The sequence below is a fragment of the Nannobrachium achirus genome, assembly GCF_963921795.1.
Source record: "Nannobrachium achirus genome assembly, chromosome: 13".
In the NCBI taxonomy this organism is placed as follows: Eukaryota; Metazoa; Chordata; class Actinopteri; order Myctophiformes; family Myctophidae; genus Nannobrachium; species Nannobrachium achirus.
Genome location: NC_137833.1, coordinates 19,050,830 through 19,070,663, shown reverse-complemented (window position 1 = coordinate 19,070,663; position 19,834 = coordinate 19,050,830). Strand labels below are relative to the sequence as shown.

Below are 19,834 nucleotides of genomic sequence, written 5' to 3'. Positions count from 1 at the left end.
TGCCATCAGGCCCACTCCACACAACTAATTAAAAGTGAGGGGATTTTTCCCTCGAGTCACCAAGTAACTTAGGTGATATGCTTTATCAACCAAAACACTGCAGTGGAGTGACTGAAGATCACAAATGGGCCTCATGTCAAAGCCCATCAGCATGAAATCACAAAACCAATGCTTTTAAAGGTATTTTTTAACCTGCTTTAGGAGTTCATGAAAAGCACTGAGCAAAGATAATTATGAAAAAAACAAAAAACAGGACATCCCAAACATGTACTGTATGACTCAAATGTACAAGACAACCAACAACCTGCAGTAATTGAGGTTCATTAACCAAATGCATGTGTTATTCCATTGTAACCATCAGGTTATGTAATAGCAGACCAGACCATGTTTACATTCTACCAGCCAGAGAGGATGTGATGCTATCAACTGGACAACCTTGATGGAAACTACAGGAAGGAAAAGCCACTCCTCTTATCTACCGCAGAGGGCTAAGCTATGTGGTAAAATGTTTTTTTTTTTTTTCTTTTTACTTTTAATTTTTTTTTTACTTACGGTATTCATGGGTTGCATTTGTAGTCCTACACCAGCCATTTTGAGGACCAACACAGGTGTTTTGATTAACGTAGAACATTGGTTCTGTGCCAATCAGACAAATTGAACACCTTGGTCCTCAATATGGTCGGTTTAGGACTACAAATGCAACCCATGAATAGTACATTTATTTGAATCGCAGTGATCCTGGGCTACTTTACTTCAGTCCTAACAGAGTCATAAATACACAATTGTGCTTATGGACATATTCATGCATTTATATGAACCTGTCCAAAGGTTCCCCATTGGTACTGACAATCAACCAGGGGAGGATGTCTCACTCATACTGCACACAATGCCTGAAAAAAGGCCTTAGTCATGGATTGAGGGACAGCTGCTGCAGGCTTAAACGTCACTCAAAAAGCTGAAGGCCCTCCCAGTCGTCTTATCTGGGGAAAACACGCCTAGCGTGTGTTTTCATACTGTTTCAGAGCTTTGCCATTTGCTCAAAAGGTTAATTGGATGAGTGTTCAACACATGACTGATTCACAAAAGGTACTGTAGGTGGCCCAAAGATAGTATCACTCAAAAACAGCATTTCAAAACACATTTCGTTAAACCTTTGTGTCATCAACCACAACACCTCGCTGCTTCTAGTTCTCACTGTGCGTGTGACGTGTGTGCATGATGATCTCTCTCTCCCAGCGGTAGTACTGAGTGCAGGATCACACGGCAGCAAGCCTCCCAATATCCCATTACAATGCACTTCTCTTTGGACAGCCAGTCACAATGTGCTTCATAGGTGGTAACACTAGAGTCTGTTTACCTAGTGCACTTGACTGACCTTGTGTACGCCTGATTGGGATCAGTTACATTACATTTTGGGCATTTAGCTGGCGTTTCTACCCAGGGTAACACATTGTCAAATGAAATAGGGGGCCTAGCGGTTAAGTCGCTTCCACATAAGCTCTAATGACAGCGAGTCGCAGGTTCGATTCCAGAGTCAGATGACCTTTGGTGCGTGTCACTCCCCGTCACTCTTTACTGTGTACTATCAATAAAGGCAGAAAAGGCGAAAAGATCTTTAAAAAAAACATACATACCACTGATGACTGTCAGCACACAAAGGATTCAGATTCACGGCTTCTTCTCCAACTTTTTTCCCTGTGTGTAAAAGAAAGCACACACTAACCATCTAGGACATTCTTATGCACATGAGCAAAACAAGAGAGCATAGATTAGCTGGATTAGCAGAATTAGGAGGAAGGTGTTGATTGGATGAACATAACAATAGCTACACAAACCAGAAACGCCACTAGGCAATGCATTATAGCAATAAAAACAAAGGTGATATGTAATGCAATCCAGGAAGAGATGGGTTTTAAATCCTTCATCACTCAGTGGCGACAGTCTCATTTCACTTGCTCTATTAATACCAACGTCATTAGGTAGACGGTGCCCTGTTGCTTTAAATAGGCCCATCTCCAACATTATCAACACCTTTCACAATGGTATCTTTGAGGAAAGCACCTGACCAGCCTTAATTAAAGGCACATTAATGAGGAAGGATTATAGAAAAACAGGTCAATCCAGTCTGAACTTCAGTGCGCTCACACAGCTGCCTCTGTTTAAGAGAAAGGTCATTGTGGTCTACATATTGTTATAGTGTAACTCAAGGCGCGAAGAGCGTGGAACGTTATTAAAACCGGCTTTTAAAAGCACCGTGGGAGGTAATTGTAAAATCATACAAAATCTACAGTCATGGATAGCAGTGCACACATTATTTGTACATCAACCTTGTAAGCAGCTCTAGAGGAGTTGCTGTTGGGCTGTCAGCAACCTAAAATAGACAGCACTGTATACTGTAAGCATTAATATATAAATCCAAATTATGATTAAACATCATCAGTACCCAGAGCTCAGGTGGCTCAGCCAGCCAGCTCATCGTATGCTTGGGTAACTAGGAGTGCAAGTAAGTACTGGGAGCTGGTAGTAGGTGTGGTGCACCCCATCAGCAATCCATCTCTCTGGTCTGTTTAGGGGATACAGACACCCTTGTTGCTCGGCTGTTAATAAGCCAATAATTTGGGGTTTACCCATTGTGGGAAGCTTGGGGAACAAGGAATACAAACGAGAGATTACCATTCTCTGCGTGGGTCTTCTTTTCCTCCAGGCTGGGGCTAATGTCATGAACATCACAGTAGGCACGGATAAGTCGCCATAGAAACGTTGAATTCTGTCCAAACTAGGGAGAAAGATTACTTCAAAAGAATGAAAGAAAAAGATCATAATGCCAAGGACTGTGAGACCTGCCATTTTGAAATTGGATATACTGCTGATAATAATGTGTCAACATTCAACTCACCTCCTCTCGCTTCTCCAGCAACGTGTTGAGGCTTTCTCTTTTGTCGGATTCAGTGCCTTCATGAAGAGCGTCAATCCTATTGAGAAGTATGGACAGCTCGTCCGCAGGCTCTTCCTCCCCACTCTGACCTTCTTCATTTGACTCCTCTCCCTCAGAGTCTGTCAGGGCAGTTATGTAGCTGAAAAACAGAAGCAACTTTCTTTAGCACAAACAAGGAAAAAACATGCACTCAATCACTTTAAATCATACATGAGTCAACTTCACTGACATGCACTGAACATGACCTGAATGTTCATTACAAAAAATAAATGTGACGTGATTCTGCAATAACCACAAGATGACACTTGGCTTAGGGTGTGCAGTCTGTGCACCAATACATTTACCAGTTCTCCCTATGATCATAAAAACACAGCTTGGGTCGCAATCACTGAACTTAAAACACATCTCCTTCCCTTTGTGTGTGGAATGAAATAAGACTCTCCTGAGGCATCTGTGTTGTGATGACTAAGAGCCATCATAATCAAGTCTTAACGAGTAGCTTTTACGCACACCCTCCCCAGCCCCCCACCCCACACATCCCGCCAGACATTGACAATAATGGATCAGCACTAGTCTGTACACTTGTACAGTATGTCTACATGCAAACCGCCAAAAGTTTGCTTACACAAGGGGGGTCACTTAATTGTTTGTTGGAAAGTCTCGACGTCTTAAGGTAGATACCTGAAGGCTTTTCTAATGCACAAAGGCAGACTTGTTGGCCTGGGACGAGGCACGCGATGTTCGTACTCATGTGTGTTACGGCCTCCTTTCAACTACCCTAAGTAAATTCTAACACCCAAAGCTACCACTTAAACACACACCGTAAAAAGAATTATGCATTAATGCCGTAGTCGGGTAGAAATGAAAGACGTGGGGGTAAATGAAAATATGAAAGGCCTTTATTAAGCGTTGGCAGTGGCAACACATGCGTCATCAGTGGTTAAGGGAATGTTTCGGGGTGCGAGTGGTCCTGGCTGGGATGTGTCAGAGCGGGCTGCTGTGGCAGAAACATTATGGGACTAACAGGTGCTGCCGTGCCAGAGGCTTCCTCCAGACTCCTCCCTTCAATCCCACACCGATGTGATTAAAGGAGTCTGGGCCTCTTGAGCTACAGAGGTGTTTTCTTCAGTCAAAAGAAGAAAAAAAAAAACGCTGTCAAGTAAAACGTGGCTGACATGGGCAACAAATCAAGAGAACACCGCAACAGTGTGGCGTGTGGTAAGGAAAGAACGCTTCTGGCTCAGATCAATCACAGCTTCTCCCAATACCACTAAAACATGCATCTTCTATATTGAGACAAACAATAATGACAAAGATCAGGGTAAACACTGGTTGCACAATGCTGCGTTTTCTCATTGCGAAATGCGTTTTTCAGGACAAGGGGAGACAGAAAGAGAGCAAGGGACCCAGTGGTCCGAAAATAAATTATACGAAACGGGCGGCAGTGTGCAAACGTGATTGACATAACGTGAGGTTGATTTCTTTATTTATGCGCTGTCGCGCTCTGATATTCGGCCGAAAAAACGCAGCAGTGTGCATGACCTTATGAGGGGTGCATGAGGGAATTTCTACTTTTTTTTTTTAAATTAAAAGGTAAACATTTTAAGATGAATGACCTGAAAAGTACAAATGTCATTGCTAGAGGCCTATTCTTTTCCTCTGTGCTTAAACCGACTGAAGTCAGCTACACGTAGGCACACCCAGTCAGAGAAATGCTTTCTGTGGGGATTACAGACGTCAATCTCACCTACCATTTCTGTGGCCGACAGGCCTGGCCTGTTAGCTCATAGACTCCCAGCGCTTGTTGTTTTAAAGCCTATTTGCTTGAAAGGAAGACTCCTAATCCCTCTGCACACACACAGGCAAACTATGGGAAACAAAGCACGTTCTTGAGCCATCGACCTCTACCTCACGCACATCCAGTGATTTGGTGCGAAAAGGATGACTGAGCTAACCCACTGGTTCCCAAGCACTGGGTTGGGACCCATTTGTGGGTCGTGGACACATTTTTACGAGTCCCTTAATTCTTGTTTCCTACATTCTGTTTTTAAATTATTTGAAAACTTTTTCAAAAAACATTCCCAAAAAATATTAAAAAACAAAATTCTATGATTTTTTCAGTAATTTCATGAAGAAATGAAAGAAAAATCTAAGAAATACCATAAATTAGAAAACAAATGTTTAAGTAGTGAAAATAGCCGATCAACAAGCTCACAATGCGGCGCGAAGCAACGCGTTGTGAGCTTGTAGATCTGCTGTTTTCACTAGTTTGGGTCCCGACTCCCAGTCAAATGTCTAATTTCTCTTTTGGGTTTCAAGCTAAAAAGTTTGGGATCCAATGATCTAACCCATAACAGCAGGATGGCTTAGGGTTTATGCCATCATTTGCCACCAGAATATCCACATACTGTTGATAGTATATTGTAGTCCCTATTTCGCTTTCTCGTCCTGTCTGACTGCGGGGTAAACTCCAAACAGTGTAGGCAGACACTCCAACTATTCATTGGAAAGTTTGTTTACAGGTAATCTAGGACTAGGCTGTCTTAAATAAATCTAAATGGGCATGCTTTTGTCTGTAAAATGGCTGTAAAATTCGATGCTTTATTCTCCCTCTTTGTCTGCCTGCGTTGTATGCTACAGTGAACGGATGGATAAGGCTTTTGGACGACATTTGGCCAAACTGTCGCATAATTTGAGTTTCGTCATTCATCCATTCAATCGCGAATTCATTCATGTCCTTTCATTCATTCAGTACTCTTCTCTCTTTAACTCTCCACAGTTGTTTACTCAATGGAGGTGGTGAGAGAAAGGAGCGCAGCAGAGTAACTGACTGATCAGCGCATTCCTGTCACACCGTTCCACAGCTCATAATCAACAGAGTGTGTACAAAGGTACATCCGTGAATGTGTGTGTGACTGACTGTGTCATCATTATCCTTAAAGTGATTATGTCTGACTGTACCCAAATGTAAAGTAAAGAAAAATAAACAGTCTAGAAAACAAAACAATCACAAAATAAGCTTTCAATCAATGCCAAGTACAGTACGTCTCAGTCTCCCAAAGAAGATTGCATTTGATTTCCATTATTTCACCTTGGCAGGGGGAGTTGACATTCAAATCAATGTCTGACTTTATGCTCAAGGTTCAGAGTTTCAGGGTCATCAGGGACCGGTCTTCCCGTCTCAGGTTTAGGCCACACCAAGACCGGATCACATGGCCCGTTTAAAACGAATACAAGACTTTCCTCCGAGGTGAAAAGTCTGGTGATGCGAGGTTAATAGGAGCACAAGGGCTTGTTTACATCGGGGTCCTTTGTACTCATTTCATTGGTAAACAACATGAGCTAAACCAATCTCCAAGACTCCAAAGGACTCTTCTCCATCCATTTCAACATGCTGTGAGCACTCACCAAGGGAGGTTGGCCATTGAATATGCAAGGACCCTGGGGGGAATGAGGCACTCTTTCTAGGGAGTTTAGCAGTGCCAGGCACCATGGTTACATCCTTCAAAACAAACCTGGTGAACAGTTACCATCCCAACATCGTTGGGCCTCGGAGCATTCAGCCCCGGCTCATTCAGCCTGTGTACCGCTTGGGGAAAGGTCACTGAAACTCTGCAAAATAACAATGGCAGGCTGGACCAACATCAAATCTGTAAGAGACACCTTCCAATCCTCCCCTGCTTCCCACAGATCAGCTGCTGAACCGGCCATGTGGTGGTGACATCATCGGGTTTCACTTCACCTTGACATCATGAAACCAGCCGGGCGCAGACTATGCCCCCTGTTTGTTGTGATAAGTAATGGCATGCACAACAACAAATGAACATGATGACGAACAATTAGGTGGCGTTCATCTGTGACAGACGGGTTGTGACATTATCAGCGCTACAACGACGCAATAAATCACTGCGTTGTTTCTTCTTTCACACCAGATTACTCTCAAGTTGTTACCGACAGGTGCCATTGACAGCTCTCGTCTGCACTGGGGAAGCAGGTTTATCAGGAGATACTGTGATTTGTCCCTCAAAAGGACAGGTTGGTACTGCATTGCATAATGAGGTCTTTGCCCTCAGATATCACCTCTGCACAAGAAACTTATTGTACACAAAGGAGGCTTAGGCTCGTAATGAAACTTGCCTGAGGGCAAGAACATCCAACAATATACATAAACAGGGTGGAGAGAGGGACGCCTGTACTTATAACTGAATGAAAAAGAAACATAGGTGAGAAATATCAATGTCACTGACATGGTGTGAGTTTCTTACAAAGCTTTATCCCCCAAGCAATGCGTGCGTGTGTGTGTGTGTGTGTGTGTGTGTGTGTGTGTGTGTGTGTGTGTGTGTGTGTGTGTGTGTGTGTGTGTGTGTGTGTGTGTGTGTGTGTGTGTGTGTGTGTGTGCGCGCGTGCATGGGGGGTGGGGACGTGAGGCCTACAGTACTAGTTTTTCAGCAAAACACTGGAATTGATAGGAGGAACAGAGCCAACCGACAAAGGCCGCCAGCGTGTTCACGTCTCGTGCTGAGAATTACCACAGAAGCATAAAATTTTCCTCCTTTTTTTTAATCTAACATGAATTAAGCCCAGTTGCATTTTTGGAACAGAACAGAGATACTCTGTGTGCAACCATTTGCAGGGGTCCCTCAGATCAGATTCAGAAAATCAACGCAAAGCCTAGTTTGAGAGTTTTTTTTAGCATGAGAACCTTTCTGTAAATGATGCACCTGGAGGAGCCTACAGTAGGAAAGCCAGCCTGTGTAAGTGTGTAGCAACTGTGGGTGATTGAAGTTATGCTCCAGATATGTCAGACTGACCAAGGTTATGGCAAATTCTGTTTAAGAGGAATGACTTATGCACACAATATTTGTTCTAGTTTCCAAAACGTTTTCAAGGGGGTCCGTAATGTAATGTATTTAGTGGAGAAATTTGAGCGAGTCTGTTTTGGACACTCAACACCACCGTGACATCATTTGAACAATTAGGCAAGAAGCGTTTAATCCCAAAACAGACAATGAGTTCCTTTTTCTCTTTATAAACTATTTCTGTGTGTGATGATCAGACATGCCTCTTGTTAAACAAAACTGATCTGCTTAAATCAACAACTAGCCAGCAGCATAAATGGTATTATTTAGAGAGCGGGGGGCGGGGGGTGTGTTATAATGTCCTTGAGCTACAGCGGCGTGACGTGAATAAACTGCAGTGGGAACTGTTGGAGGATTTACAAGTTCCTACAAGAGACATTTAAATGAAGTCTCTGACAGCTTGGCACACAGTCAAGGTGATTGATGGCCTCTTTACTTGTAGAGGTAGCACTGAGGAAGCTGTTGTGACAAATGAAAGGTGAATTGGGCAAGCGTTTGGAGTTCTCTACTTTTCAGTGGCACTGGGATCAATTCAACTTTTATTTGTCGAGCTGCATATCCAGTACCACTTAAACCCTCTATAATTGGTAAAAAACGGACCTGGAAATGATTCAGTCTTTTTTAGAGCCTGACCGATGACATTTTTTGACCGATGCCGATGTTTGCCGATGGTGAGTGCTAGACCACCGATTGCCGATGTTTAACCGATGTTTTGTAATAATAAAAATAACCAGTAAGACTCCCTAATCGGGAGATAAGCGACCGTCAGGTCACAGTATACACAAAGAGGCCTGTAAGTGGAATTGGTTCCACCCACAAGTTTGTACGACAAACGGTTGTGAGTAAAGCCAAATAAAGTTTCGGCCAATCAGAGGAGGGGGCGGGGCAAAGTTAAACCAATTAAGGTGAAGGACTCTTAATGAAGTTAATTGACACCACCCACAAGTGTGTACGACAAACGGTTGATGAGTAAAGCCAAATAAAGTTTGGGCCAATCAGAGGAGGGGGTGGGGCTAAGTTAAACCAATTAAGGTGAAGGACTCTTAATCAAGTCAATTGACACCACCCACAAGTTTGTACGCCAAACGGTTGATGAGTAAAGCCAAATAAAGTTTTGGCCAATGAGGGGAGGGGGCGGGGCAAAGTTAAACCAATGAAGGTGAAGGACTGTTGGAGCAGCAGGAGTCTGTGGTCCCCGGGAATTCCCCGTGAGCAGCCCAGTTGGGGTGTTGATTTGGTCATTTTTGCACTATTTGGTGGCAGTGGTAGGGGGTCCCTGGGGGTCCGTGGAGGTGCGGGGGTCCTGAAGGTTGTGGTTTGGCAGGCAAGGAGTGTGTGTGGAAAATTTCAACGACAATATCTACGTTTTGGGTCTGAGTGACTTGTAGATCTGCTATTTTTGGCAAACTTTCTGCCCCAGAATAATGGTTGTGGCGAATATTTTGATTATCGCGATATCGTAACACGGTGCCGCTCGCTCCATTTATTGATGCATCGCAAATTTGTACAGTGCTGTAGATCTGCTATTGGTACACATTAAGAGTGCTGCTACAGCACATACAGTAAGTACTGTAGTGTAGTGAGTGCACACAGACTCATGTTTGAGCAAGACCCATCTAATCAGCAAGTACACCAAGCAATGGTCACAGTTGGGATATCTTTACAAACATGCCAGACAAAGCTGGTTTGAAAAAAAATATGATGACTAAGATTATTACATGAATAAACGGCAATTTGCTCTAATAGAACTAGAAAGCCAGTTTCCAAACACAGGTTGGAAAAGTATGAAGCTTGAAAAAACATTCACCTCCAGTAAAATAAGCAGAGCTCCGTTCATTTACAGTAAGAGGCCAATCTGTACATGCTAGGGATGGGACGATAAGTGATATCATCGTGATAAAAAACACTCGATAATCGAATCGTGGAGATTTAATTTATCGTGATATCGTCCTCCGTCATGCACTGCGATCAATTCACCTTTTATTTGCCGAGCAGCATATCGGGTACCATTTAAACCCTCTATTGGTAAAACATACTTATAATATACATACTTTACATACTTGATACAGTCTTTTTTTTTTCAGTCTCTTTGCCAAAAAATAGCCGATCTACAAGCTCACAACGCATCACGACGCGTTGTGAGCTTGTAGATGAGCTTGTAGATCTGCTATTTTTTGGCAAATGTTCCCAAGATAATGGATGTTGGGGATATTTTGATTATCTTGATAAATGATACATTCATTGCCTTTTCAAGATGGCCGCCAAGTACCAGGATGCCACGTTCCTAAATTTCTAGTGCACGGATCAATTTTTAGTGCACGGATCGTGCACGCCCATGCCTAGATCATGCACCATATGTGTAGTACTTTTTCACAGCTTTCAAACAAAAAAATCCGCTTGGATTCAAAATTCAAAATGGCTGCCAACTCGGGAAACTCGGGCCGTGGCATCCTGGGGGTACTGAAATAACTCGGGAAACTCGGGCCTGGCATTTAATGAGTTAAATCGCGATTTCTTTGGTCACAATAATCGTGATATGAAATTTGCATATCGTACCATCCCTAGTACATGCCCCTGTAGTTGCCACATAAATACATAACTTTGTTTATGTATGTGATTTACTGGAGTGAAGTTTATATTCCACACATTCTGAAATGTACTCTTTGATGATAATTGTCAGCATGTGACATCAGTTTTAGACTGAGTCTATAAGAGGATTGTTTACATTCAACAATTTGCAGACACTGAAGTCAAACTGACCTGTAATTCAACTTTTCAAGCAAAGCAAAATGCTTCCCTAACACAAATCCGTGCCATATTTTTAAGGCAATTTATTTGAATCAAAAAGCAATAAAACAGCACAGTACTTAGCAACACGGATTGCCCCACCCTTACCATCATGGTTCTTAGTTACATAAGAGAATGTAGCATGGAGATATTATGCCATGATTCCCAACAAGTTCCAAGACAGTCCAAACAGACATGGAGAGCCCTTTAAATGGATGTGAGGATTAGGGGGTGTAATTGGTTTCTCTGGTTGAACGCCAGGCATTCCCTAAGGGGGTGGAATTTCTTCACTGCACCTTTTCCCACTAAAACCCCACACCCTCCGCTCGTACAAATAACAGAGCGCGGGGAAAAGGCTCTTCAATTACCGCAAGGTGTGTGCGTGATTTGATTTCTCTTAAAGCATAATAACGCGGACTGTAATTAAGAGCGTTTGATGAGGGCCGATGCATGCCAATCAAGAACTGGGCTTGTTGGCTGCTAGAGGGCAGTCTCTTCACGCTTCTGTCTGCCTCTCCAACAAATGGGGAGAGTGATGTTTACAGAGGGGAGAGGTTTGAGCTGATATGACCCCTGTTCAAACATAGTGCACACAGGGTTTTCTTTTTATGTCTCTGTTGCATTGCATTTAATCCCAGGGATAGGGAACACAGGCAAAGTCTGTGCAATGTGGGAAGCGACACGTTGTGAGCTTGTAGATCTGCTGTTTCACTAGTTTTGGTCCTGGGAAAATGTCTAATTTCTCTTTTGGGTCACAGGCTAAAACGTTTGGGAACCACTGCTAAAACATACCATTTGACCAAACATAATATGTTTGGCACATATGGCACGTGTCTCCCGCACAAATACTCCATCCTTGTAGCCAGGGGCTACAATGTGCTTCTTAAAGCTATACTGTGTAAGTTGCTCAACTAGTGGTCAGTAGCAGTAGAGCAAACCGCGGTCGCGTCTGCTTTTTTCGGCCGTTTTTCGCCGTGGACCGGGCATTCAGACCACCGCGTCCGCCTCGCCTCGCCGAGACCTATCCATAGAGGTCTTTCGTGTCCCTCTACGAGCCTCGGTTGGGGAGTTACATGCTAGACTCCTAGCCCAGTGTAAACACTGCAGTGTACTTCCTGAAGAGCTCAGCAGTGTATGATCTGGGCTTTGATTGGCCGGTAGGGAGACACGTGTACAGAATGATGCATATGACGGGTAATTTTGCCGGGAAAAACAGCCCCGGTCACGGCCACCAGGGCTCAGTAGAACACATATAAAGAAAAGGCTTTGGGAGCTGAAATTAACAGAGTGGGGGGTCTAAAACTTTAGCGATTTAATAGTTAGGACAATTTTAAGATATGTTTTATAAAAAAAGTTACATAGTATAACTTTAAAACATAATTAAAAAAAATCTGATTGATTATTCCAGGTACTCTGGTTGTTCAGTTGGCCTGTTCAGTTATGTTGTTACACAAAATTGCTCCCAGCAGAATAGCTGATTGCTGCCAGGGTACGCAGCAAAAAAGACCTGAGAGTTAATAAAGTATCCTCATGGGTCTATTGCTAACACATTCAGAGTTATAATAAAACAAGAGTTAAAGTCACACTCAGAATTTTGCTGTGTATAAACACGGAGCGGAGGTGGGGAGGAACCACATAGCTCTGATCTAGGGCCCATTACACACCTCATCCCTGACTGCGCTGCCAATGCAGGTAGGGCTCAGCTTTTTAATTGGTCGAGTCAGTAGTCAGGAGATGTATGAAACCCTGCCAAAGATCGTCACATACTGTAGATCTGCAGATCGCTTTTTAGCTCCAGATTTTTTATTTATTCATGAAATGACTTGGGAATGTTTTTTGAAAATATTTTGAAATAAGAATAATTAAAAACAAAATGAAGGACCCACAATTGGAACCAGCACTCTAGTCTAGATCCCCTGAGGCAACATACCGTACAAGGACCAAAACTGCATTTGTCTCGTTCCCAGGTTTGATACAATTTATGAAATGAGTGTTGAGAAGACACCTTGCCCCTGTCCAAAAGAGAAAAAAGCTTAAGCCTGCCTGACTGCTAAAGATATTAATGGGTTAATGATTGTCACCTAACTGCCAATATTTGTTTTCACAAGACGAGATTTAAAGTGGCAGTCCATTCTAAGGAGAGACATCTGTTGTTTATGTTATTTTGAGTTGGCGTGTGATCAAGGTATTTGGCTGTGGATAGGAGGAGGATGACTGGGCATGTGGCACAAGATTCCTCGCGCTGCTCTCTCCAACACCTGAGGCAGATTCATACCTCACATTTAGCCACAGAAAATAAGCAAGTCAGGCAGCTGGCAATGCCAAACGGGCACATGACTTAAAATACTGATCTAAAACATAAGTTTACATATCAAGTTGACCCTGATGATGTTGGATGAATCTATCTGGTGACCAGTGGTGTAAAATAACAAAGTACCTTTACTTAAGTACTGTAATTAAGTACAACTTTAAGGTATTTGTACTTTACTTGAGTAATTCCAATTTCCAATACTTTTACTTCTACTCCAATACATCTCGGATCCAAATATTGCACTTTTCCTCCACTACATTTATTTGAACACTTTAGATACTAGTAAATATTTTGTACTTTTACTTTTGGTGCTTTAAAGAGGTGGTGCCATAGTTTTGTACTTTTTCTGTTTTTCATGTGTCTAGGAGGTTGAAAGTACTTCATTAGACCCCCTGATGTGTTATTTTTTGAGAAATGATGTATTCTCTTAGTATTTGTTTGTTTTCTCTTGGAGGCTGCCCCTTGTGGTCAAAAGTGTCAGTTAAAAAAACACAGATACTAAGTGTGTCACAGTATCAACTCCTCCTCAATTGCCATTCACCCAACACTGTGGGGTGTGGCTATATCAGCTGGGTCACCACCCACCATGCCACCCATGCATACTTAATGAACTGGGAGTGTGGCCACATAACTTTTAACTCTTTCTGTATACTTTTTTGGGAAAAAACATTTTGATGCCAACATTTTTACTCGAGTACATTCTGAAATCCAGACATTTACTTGTAACAGTGCATTTCTATATTGCAATATTGATACTTTTACTTAAGTAAAATATGTGAATACTTTTTCCGCCACTGCTGGTGACACGGTTAATCATAATAATCAATTCATCAAATGATAGGACACTGGCTTACATGATTTGAGTACAATTATTTTCCCCTACAGTTTTTACAACTTGAGCAAAATGAATACTTGTCTTTGTGCCATTATATTTTACAAGATTAAAAGTTGCAGGAGGGTTTTTGACTGCAAAACATATTAGGCAATTTCAACATTGCCATTTGGGTCCTACTGTGTTTTTATACCACCGGCTTTCCTTCACCGATGGCAGTGTAACGTGATCTTCATCTACTCCGATCTCATTGACATGCATACTGTACAGTAGGTCAACCTTGATTTATGTCTTTTCAAAGCATTGTGCTACCTCCCTTGTTTACCTCCCACACCACACTCCTTTGTAAAATATGTTTCCACTGTAATTCAGGAAGAATTAATTCTTCCTTTCTCTGTGTGTCGAGTCATGTCTCTGCCTAATCTCTAACCAGATATTTGCATTTAGACAGCAAAAGAACCGGCTCTCAGTAGTAGTCTACAACCACTTACGAAAGGGGCTTGGGGATGGAATATCGTTCATGACCACCACGAAAGAACATAATTCATGATGTCAGTCCTCTATGACAGTAGTCATCTAACATATCTATGTAGTTTGACTTGGGCAAGGTTTCAGCCCGATCAATGAGAATACCAATCCCTATTCTGGGGGAATATTCACCAAAAATAGACGACCTATAAAAAAGCAGTACGTACAGTAATACTATACAGTAGAGAATCTAGAGATCCATGATTAGGATACAAACAGCTGCTCCTAAATAACAATGGGATTATTTTTATCACACAGTAATCTGGCTAAGATAATGAAAGTTATAGAAACAACCAAAATACTAAAGGCTAAGTCTGAGGACGCTGAGGACGTCCCTATATAATCTTTCAATATTGATATTAACTAGTGTGGTCACGGTTTATGTCTCCAATATCACCTAGGCCTGCCCTCTAACAGTAAGTACAAAACTGCTTCACAAAAAAAAAAAAATGTGTAATTAAGAGATCATGCCTAGATTTTCAACTATGATGAACAACATTTACACGCTCACTTTGGCATTTCCTGGTTGTACACAAGAAGGCTCAAAGAAGGAGAAGACACCCACCCGGAAGTTGGCACACCACGGTCCATGCGCCATGACACTTGGGTGGCGGAACTTGCAACGGAAGCTCGATGAATAACATTGGCGTCTATGAGCTTCGGCTGGGACAGAGCATGAACAAAAAATAATTCTGAACGATTGAGACCTTTGTTGTATAATCGCTCCAGGAATATAAAAAAAAGACATACCACAGGTATTTTTACAATCACTTGCTTTTCGATGTGCACGGTACATAATGTTATTGAGGCAGCTAAACAGCGGCGGCGGCTGTTTCTGTCTCGGAGCTATCGCGAGATTTGGATTCCAGACAGGGAATGGTGGAGAGTCTCGCGATACTATCTAGTTCAGAAACGCAAATTGTGCTCTTTAGATGCCTCTATAATGTTATACAGTGTACTCACCGAAAAGCAACACAGCACAAAACAATGTGTGACATGTTTTCTTTTATATTCCTGAGCTGAGTGTTTTATAAAGGTCTCTATCGTTCAGAATAATTTTTTGTTCATGAGCTGTCCCAGCCGAAGCTCATAGACGCTAATGTTATTCACCGAACCTCAGGTGCCACTTCCGCCACCCAAAGTGTCATGGCGGATGGCCATGGAGCCTAAAATGACGTCGGTGTCCATTCCTTCTTTGATCTTCCTTGGTTGTACACAGACTGCTCATTCGTGGTTTGTGGTCCGTCTCATGATGTCATGCGGCCTGAGCTGTGATTGGTCTAATTTTGATGGGTCATATCGTACTGCACTGTTTGCACACACCACTGTTTTAGGGTACTCACCCGCCTTCGCTCTCTGCTTCCTCTGAACTCTGACCCTCAGCTCTGACTCCAGAGCGGCTCCGTGCAGCCCTCTTCCTGCGCGTGGGCGTGCTCCTGTGCAGGGCTCCGGCGGCTCCCTCCGCCAAGCTACGACCTCTCAGCTCATCCCTCACGTGGTCCTGCAGCGTGGGCAGAGCGTTCTTCAATGCCTTCATCTCATCTTTCAGCTCCGAAACGCACTGAATAAGGGACTCAAGGCGGGCCAGAACTTCGGCCTGGCCCCTGGGCAGACACGTGCCGTCCGCCAACATCGTACCAGCGGCCCGCTCATCGTTACTGTAGAGGTTTGCTGGTGGACAGGAAGATCTTCGTCTGGACCTTTGGCTCTGGTACCAAGCTGCAGCCAAGCTGATACCGGCAACCCCAGCCAGTGCACCCAGAACCAGCACCCTGCCGTCTGCCTGGGCCATGCTGGAGACCTCCAAGGGAAGGAAAGGGACACAAACAGTGTCAAAGCGTCCAGGGTTTCCTGCAGCACTTTACAGGCCAGGCGCCCCGCCTGGCCAGAAAACCCCCCCGCCCCCCCAAGGGTATAAAAAAAAAAAAAAAAAAAAATGTCAAAGCGTCCAGGGTTTCCTGCAGCACTTTACAGGCCAGAAAACCCCCCCGCTCCCCCAAGGGTATAAAAAAAAAGAAAAAAAAAAAATTTTTTTTTTTTTTTTTTTCAAAAAAACTTTTTGGACCTCCAACAATGTACTAGGCATGATCGCGATCGCGAAATTGCATGTTTAACCCCCATACCAACCCTATCTTTCAAACATGGCAGCCATGTTTGTTTACATTTGAAGAAAACATAAGGGCTGGTATCTCCTGAATGCCTGAACGGATTTCCAAGCGGATTTTTTTGTTTGAAAGCTGTGAAAAGCGTGTACATGCATAGTGCATCATCTGTGCACGAATTCGTACACCAGCGTGCACACTATTTTTTTAACCCTTTGGTGGCGAACCGGCAATATAAGTTATTCAATGTTGAATAAATGTGGATGATAGCATGTAGTTGTGTTTTCCGTCATCATGGGCACATTCATGTGTTTTTTATAGGGGAAAAATAAGAATTAATATTAAAAATTAAGTGAATTAATTACTCGAATTAATTAATTAATTATCAAAAAATTTCGGCGCACGCGCTTTGCGCGTGCGCCATGAGATCCCCCCCTGGTCAAGACTTTTTCCTGCAGGAAACCCTGGCGTCGCATGTGCTGCCGTTTGCCGTAAATAAAATTTGGAGCATTTAAAAGTGAGTTGCCAGCCCTCATCTCGTTTTACACAAACAGATGAAGCCACACTTCAGGTCAATATATTATAGTGAAATGTTTCGGATTTCTGTTGTGCTGACTTGTTTACACTCCGAAGTGGCTGATGTCTCTGCACACAGTAGGTGTTTAAACTCTTTTGTTCCCAGTTTTATTTTAATTTCAAAAGAACTACTGCCAACAGTGTCTAACTGGAAGTACAGGAAGTGCAGGGGGAGGCCCCAGCCAACCAGAACGTCCTGTAGCCTTGGACTTCCTGTACTTCGGGTTAAGACACTTCCGTCTGTAGTTTTCATGTCCAGCCTTAGGTGTACATTCCTCACAGCCATTCTGCAAATATGTTGCTGCGTTCACAAGCAATTCAAAATAAATTAAATTGCCGCAGGCTGGTTTCGATTTAAACTAGCCTGCGGTATTTTTGTTCCAGCTGTTACTAAAATCTGCACCATGTTAGACCATAACCAACCATTCTTGATAAACCATGGACCTCTGACATGTTAATCCAGCTGATTAGCAGCATAATGTATATGCCCACCATGATTCATTTGTTGGATACTGGATATGTCAAGAGGATAATCCTTCTAAAGTGCAAAACAGTCTAAAATAGACCTAAACTAATTACAATTTCACTTACTCTGCCTGGCTGTCCCTAGATTTATGTGTTTTAAGTGAAATATTGTCCTAGATTTTCCAGTTGAAACTAATTCAGACAAGTGTACTGCAAAGCTTAAAGCATTATGGCGTAGTAAACATTACAAAGAAACAGAAATTGCTACACGCACAACAACACATAAGCTTCAAGCTTAACGATACCTTCTTCCTGACTGATTTCATCATTCACCTGTACGTAGTATGGTTGAATCAATGTTTAATGGTTTACACACGAAAGACATGTTGAATGTTTACACGAAAGACTGGTTGGCCCAGCTGGCTGGGTAATTGGATGAACAATCAATTCACGAGCGGTTAATTCTGCCAAGAAGCTCTAACGTTACAAGATAACATTACAAGATCCCTTCACACACCGATATCCAATGACAACCCAGCCAGAGAGTAACCTGCCTTCACTCCTAGTTACTTAATGTTTGATGGTGTTTGTATCATAAACAATAACGTGAATTAGCCCCTGTTCAAAGTCCATCCCTCAACCAGGATATATTCCATTAAGTTACGCTGTCAACACAACCTTACTTTTAAACATGCATAACCAAGACGACTTCCATTTCATGTCATTGTTATTCATAAATAATTAGCCATAATAGAGCTTACTCGGCAGGTAAGATGCAGGCCAGCAGCACCTATCCTATCTTTTTGACAGAGTCCAGGTCACTGTGCAACTCCTAAAACCTTCCGTCTTTGCTAAATTGCCCCGCAGAAGGGTTCCGCGGTGCACCAGCCAGCATAGCGCCGACGTTCCCTCTTCAGACTTCAGCCTGCTGCTGTTTCTTTTTATTCTACTTGGGAATTTTCTGCAAGCTAGCAGTGAAGCCGCGTTTGTGTTTTGTTGTTGGTAAGACAATTCTACATTGGTTTGCATAATGATTTTATCTCATATCTTTATTATAATAATAGGATATATATTTTTCACAATTATGTAGGCCTACTGGTAGGCCTATCTTGCATGTGAATGCAATGATGTTAATTTGCAATTAAATTAACATGACATAATAATCAGTAGGGAGGCTAACATAATAGTAATAGGTGGAGCCATAGTGTTTTGTATGTGTCTATGAAGTTAACATTATTCTAGAATTTCTAATAGGCCACCTGGTGGGGGGCACGGTGGCGCAGTGGTTAGCGCTTCGCCTCACAGCTAGAAGGTCCTGGATTCGATTCCCGCCGGGGGACGCTGTGGGCACTGGCGGCGTGTTCCTCCCTCTGCGTCATCAGCGCCCACACCCTAGGTGGGGTTGGCTACAGGGCCCTTCTGTGTGGAGTTTGCATGTTCTCCCCGTGTCTCCTAGGGTTGATACCCTCACAAAAACATGCAGTCATCCTGGTCTCAATAATGTCTCAGCCGGGGCGCCTGATGGAGGGGAAAGGAACTGGTTGGAATAAGGTGTTCCTTCCACGCGCTACATCCAAACCAGGGAAATCTCCACTGTCCGGTGATAAGAAGCAACTTGGACTCCTCATGCATAGAAGGAAGCATGAGGTCAGTCCGTTGTCTCCCCAGGCACGGCAGAGGGATTACATAGGCAATTGGCACTGGGTGAAAAATAGGTTACAAAGTTGTGGGATACAAATTTATAAAAAAGAATAAAAAAAAATATATATAATAGGCCACCTGGTGGGGTTATAATGTGCAGGTTTGTCTTCCTTGTGTATTTATGTCTACTTCCTGAAAGCTGAAAGCCTCTTAGGGAGCGTCCGTTATTTAACCACCAGGGGGCACTGGTCCAGATGTAATATTGTTTTTATTTTTTTCCTAGACCCCCCACCCCCCACACCCCAGCTCAGGGCCTCAAGGCGGGCCAGAACTTCGGCCTGGCCGCTGGGCAGACACGTGCCGTCCGCCAACATCGTGCCAGCGGCCCGCTCATTGTTACTGTGGAGGTTTGCTGGTGGACAGGAAGATCTTCGTCTGGACCTTTGGCCCTGGTACCTACCAGGCTGCAGCCAAGCTGATACCGGTATTTGTACTTCTACCACTTTTTCTAGTCACGTGTTCAAATACTGGATTCTGATTGGCTAAATTCCGGAGGTTATGACAAAACAACTGCCGCAAAGTTGTATGAGGACTTGTCCGAGATCAATGCACCTCAGTGTACATCCGGGGACTTCAGGAGGTAGTCGGAACACCTTTCCCCCAACCAACAAATGACGGTGGCAACGGTCCTATGTTTACTAACGTGCATGCTATAGTCGCCGATTTATTTGGATCCAATGCAATCCGCCAACTTTAAAGCCCCTTTTCTCTGAACCTATGCCTTTCTGGAAGCGAACA

General features: G+C 43.2%; 1 protein-coding gene across 3 annotated transcripts in view; it reads right to left on the bottom strand.

Annotated features, from left to right (window-relative positions):
• rmdn2 (regulator of microtubule dynamics 2) overlaps window positions 1-19,834 on the bottom strand; it is a 47,036-nt gene that overhangs the window by 20,638 nt on the left and 6,564 nt on the right. Inside the window, exons 2-6 of one of the 3 annotated variants that reach the window (XM_080740943.1) lie at window positions 18,655-18,913; window positions 15,596-16,053; window positions 2,897-3,074; window positions 2,674-2,776; window positions 1,635-1,695 (exon numbers count right to left, since the gene is read on the bottom strand). In XM_080740943.1, coding sequence (XP_080597069.1) covers window positions 1,635-1,695; window positions 2,674-2,776; window positions 2,897-3,074; window positions 15,596-16,044 — 791 coding nt within the window. In that variant the 5' untranslated portion in view covers window positions 16,045-16,053; window positions 18,655-18,913. Of the gene's footprint in view, window positions 1-1,634; window positions 1,696-2,673; window positions 2,777-2,896; window positions 3,075-15,595; window positions 16,054-18,156; window positions 18,628-18,654; window positions 18,914-19,834 lie in introns of those variants that run through there. The other 2 variants (XM_080740945.1, XM_080740944.1) reach the window with 2 other exon arrangements.